The 4,223-nt window shown below is 45.9% G+C and overlaps 1 protein-coding gene across 3 annotated transcripts in view; it reads left to right on the plus strand.

Annotated features, from left to right (window-relative positions):
* EXOSC7 (exosome component 7) overlaps positions 1-3,553 on the plus strand; it is a 34,823-nt gene extending 31,270 nt beyond the window's left edge. For 2 of the 3 annotated variants that reach the window (XM_017964852.4, XM_002807592.7), the window contains one exon: positions 3,316-3,553. Coding sequence is in view for 1 of the 3 variants with exons in the window: in XM_002807592.7 (XP_002807638.3) it covers positions 3,316-3,420 (105 nt within the window). In the remaining 2 variants the exon portion in view is untranslated. Of the gene's footprint in view, positions 1-689; positions 1,213-3,315 lie in introns of those variants that run through there. The other variant, XM_078350649.1, reaches the window with a different exon arrangement.
* Positions 3,554-4,223: the final 670 nt, after the last annotated feature.

The following is a 4,223-nucleotide window of genomic DNA, read 5'->3' on the forward strand; positions in this document are numbered from 1 at the left end:
TGGCGCGTGCCTGTAATCCCAGCTACTCAGGATGCTGAGGCAGGAGAATTGCCTGAACCCAGGAGGCGGAGGTTGCGGTGAGCCAAGATCGCGCCATTGCACTCCAGCCTGGGTAACAAGAGCGAAACTCCGTCTCAAAAAAAAAAAAAAAAAAAAAGGGCAGAATGAGCACTGTATATAGCATGGAGTTACCAACCATGGTCTCTGAAGGTGTGCTGCCCTGGCTGCAAATCCTGGCTCTGAGCCGTAGTCCCCCTCATCTGCAAAGTGGGACTGATAATAGTAGTATCTTCTCCAGACACTGCTGAGGTTGTTATTAGGATGATGTGAGGTGTAGAGGGAAGCATATGTCGGAGTGTCTGATACATCATCAGTTCTCAGCAAATGGTAGCTGTTACTCTCTGTGCTCCATTAAGCATCCTGAGTTCAGATTTCCCCAGACTTAATGCTGCATAAATTCTACCAAAGGCCTCTAGACAAGGGACTGTCAAACTTTGTTTCAGAAGGTACTCTTCTCTCTCCCAGGAGAGTTTATGAGAATTTCTCTAAGCAACAACAAGCACAATAAGTAAATAATAGCTAAAGTTTATTGTGTGCTTACTATATACCAGACACTGCTTTAAATATATCATTTAATCCTCAGCAACCTGTGAGGTAACTATTATTATTGTCCTCATTTTTATTTACAGATGAGGAAACTGAGGCACACAGAGGCTAAACAGCTTGCCTACAGGCCTCCCTGCTCATAAATACTGGAGCTAGGATTCAAACTCAGACTGTGTGCCTCCAGAGCTCCTGCTCCCAGCCACTGTGCACTGTGCAGTTTGCAGTATCAGCCTTATAAACCAGATCTGCCCTGGCTGTCATGGATGGCAGAACAAGAGCTCTCTGTTCAGTGATCTGAGCTTTGTCTTCCCCTCGGGTTTGGAGGATGAGGTCTGCTAACTCTGGTCAGGGGACGATAGCCCTGTGGCCCTGTCTTACTGTTTATCTCACACAAGAGTGCAGCAATCTGGAAATTACTCAGTGGTGGAGCTGAGAGCCTTGGTGGTGGTTGTGCAGGCTGCTGCCCCCGGCCTCTGCAGTTGCTTTCCTGCATCTGGATTCAGAAGTGTCAAGGGCTCTCAAGTCCTGGCATCCTGTTCATCTCATCTCCTGTTGTTGTCCTCTCTCCCCACCCTCATTATATGAATAATCAGTACCACTATTTGACAGACTCAGACTTTTTTTCTTTTTCTAATGTTATGGAAAAAATCCAAAGCCCCCCCCCTCACCTTTTTTTTTTGAGAGAGAGTCTTGCACTGTTGCCCAGGCTGGAGTGCAGTGGCACAATCTTGACTCACTGCAATTTCTGCCTCCTGGGTTCAAGCTATTTTCCTGCCTCTGCCTCCTGGGTTCAAGCTATTTTCCTACCTCAGCCTCCTGAGTAGCTGGGATTACAGGCACCTGCCACCACACCTGGCTAATTTTTTTTGTATATTTAGTAGAGACTGGGTTTCACTGTGTTGTCCAGGCTGGTCTCGAACTCCTGACCTCGTGATTTGCTTGCCTCAGCCTCCCAAAGTGCTATGATTACAGGCGTGGGCCACCGTGCCTGGCCCCCTAAGGCCTTTTTGACCTTTTACTCTAATTTTGCATTTCATAGAGATGATCACTTCCCAGCCTTTTAAATTGAAGTCATCTTTTCATAAGAGTTTTAGTTGGGGCTGGGCATGGGGCATGGTGGCTCACTCCTGTAATCTCAGCACTTTGGAGGGAGGCCAAGGCGAGAGAATCACGAGATCCATGAGATCATCCTGGCTAACAAAGTGAAACCTCGTCTCTACTAAAAATACAAACAATTAGCCAGGTGTGGTGGCAGGCGCCTGTAGTCCCAGCTACTCAGGAGGCTGAGGCAGGTGAATCGCTTGAACCTGGGAGGCAGAGGTTGCAGTGAGCCGAGATCGTACCACTGCACTCCAGCCTGGGCGACAGAGTGAGACTCTGTCTCAAAAAAAAAAAAAAAGTTTTAATCATACTTGGGATCTCATCCCATGTTACAATGAGGGGCCAGGGGAGAAGACACACAGGTCATTACTCTGGGGAGAGTACACCTGTAATGGAAAAGATTGAGGCAAGGATTTAGGCATGGATGTCTTTATCTCAACATTGTTGAGAATGGAACCAGAGTTGAATCCAGACTGCTGTGGGAATGTGAAAGACTTGATAAGGTAGAGATTTGTGGTTGGTTCATTGTATTCTTAAAATGATTCATGGGCCCAGAGATAGAATAGCAATTTCATAAATAATTTTTTTTTTTAATATTGGGGTGGTGGTTCTTTTTTGAGGTAGGGTCTTGCTCTGTCATCCAGGCTGGAGTACAGTGGCACAGTCACAGCTCACTGCAGCCCTGACCTCCTGGGCTCAGGCAGTCCTCCCAACTCAGTCCCCCTGAGTAGCTGGGACTATAGGCGCATACCACCATGCCCAGCTAATTTTTTAATTTTTTGTAGTGATGGGGTCTCACTCTGTTGCCCAGACTGGTCTTGATCTCCTGACCTCAAGCAAAATCCTCTTGCCTTGACCTCCAGAAATGCTGGGATTACAAGCATGAGCCACCACTCCCAGCCATATTGAGGTTTCTGTTTTGTTTTGTTCTGTTTTTTTTTAGGACCTCTTGTGTCTGCTGTGTAGGGACTGATTATTAATTTTGTGGGTTGTCCCTCTTAATGTGTTTTGATTCCAACATTTCACTGCCCTTAGCATCTCTGCATGGCAGTAACACCAAAGATCCCATCCAGGTACTGACTTTGGTCACACTTGAGCAGTTCTGCTTAGTGGCTTGGTGGGAGGTGAATGAGAAGCTGCTTATTAAAATGTCATTGGCATCATCTGTTTCTTCTTTAGACAGGCTCTGGATTCCCTATGGTCTCCTTATTCTTTCTTACTTAGTATGGTGTCACTTGGCTGTACCCAAGCCCGAATTTGGTTGACAACTTTGTGGCTTATTGTAATGGCAGCAGGATTGCAAAGCATAAGCTAATGGCCAGGGCAGGCTTTGCCGCTTCCTGTTTGCTGCCTGGTGGGGGCTGGTGTCCATCTCTCTCTCTCTCTCTTTTTTTTTTTTTTGATATGGTGATTTTTCCAAAATTTATTATGTCGTTGGAGTTTGTGGTTTTTGTTTTAATTTGGTTTAATTAAATAAAAGTCCTCTAAGGCAGATGAAATGTGTACAGCGTCAGAAAGACTAGCTGGCAGAAGGGAAGCTTTTCTGGTCAGAGTGTGTGTGCCTTACAAGGGGGGTGTGTTCTCTCCCGTCCCTTCTCTGTCCCACAGACCAGCAAGCGTGTGGGCAAGGTGCTGCATGCCTCCCTGCAGAGCATTCTGCACAAGGAAGAAAGCCTGGGGCCCAGGAGACAGAAAGTCGGATTCCTGGGATGATCTGTACATCAGCTGCTCAGCTGTGGATTGTTTGTTGCTTACTTTCCTTTTAAATTGGTTTGTAAATATTTTTCTTCACTGTTTTGAATTTATAGCAACATTTGTACATGTAAAATTAAAGTCTATTTTCTGATCTGGTTTGCTATGTCTAGAGTTCTTCAGTTGAAGCCAAGGCAGCACTGAGTGACCCCTCCAGGTCTGGCCCTTATCTAGTAAGTGGCAGACAAATCCAGAACTCTGCCACCAAGGGAGACCCCACAAGCTGGAGTAAAGACCTGGCAGAAAATGTTTGAAAGGAGATGCTTATGCTATATGTTTTGTGAATTTTTTTTCCCCTTGAAGAACTTTAAAAACAAGAATCACTAAGAAGAGTTCATTCACCTTGTGTATTTGGGTGCTTGTGGGAGAGGAAAAAAGAGGAGGCACTCTGCCCCAGGTACAGACCCAGGGTGTCTGCCTGGCTGGTGAGCCTTCCCAGATCCTGGGGAAGTCCACCTCTGACTTCCTGCCCTCCAAGAGATCCTGCTGGAATTCCCTAGGTTCAGAGGCTTAGTGGTGGCTTTGTCCCTTAGCCAACCTTTCTTATCACTCTTGTTTTGAAATCACTTGTGTTTTATAACCACTCCCTGGTGTTTCCTAAGATTTTGTTTTGTCAGCATTAAGAAGGCTGCTTTCAATATGTCATTTGATTATTCAGCTGCCTTCATGCTCTGGGCATAGAAAGGAAGACTATGCTTGATTGCCCAGAAGGCTCTTCCTATAAGCCTGTAGTCTTACTGTGCAGTGAGTTAGAATTAAGTCTC

This window comes from Callithrix jacchus, chromosome 15 (genome assembly GCF_049354715.1).
Source record: "Callithrix jacchus isolate 240 chromosome 15, calJac240_pri, whole genome shotgun sequence".
Taxonomy (NCBI): domain Eukaryota; kingdom Metazoa; phylum Chordata; class Mammalia; order Primates; family Cebidae; genus Callithrix; species Callithrix jacchus.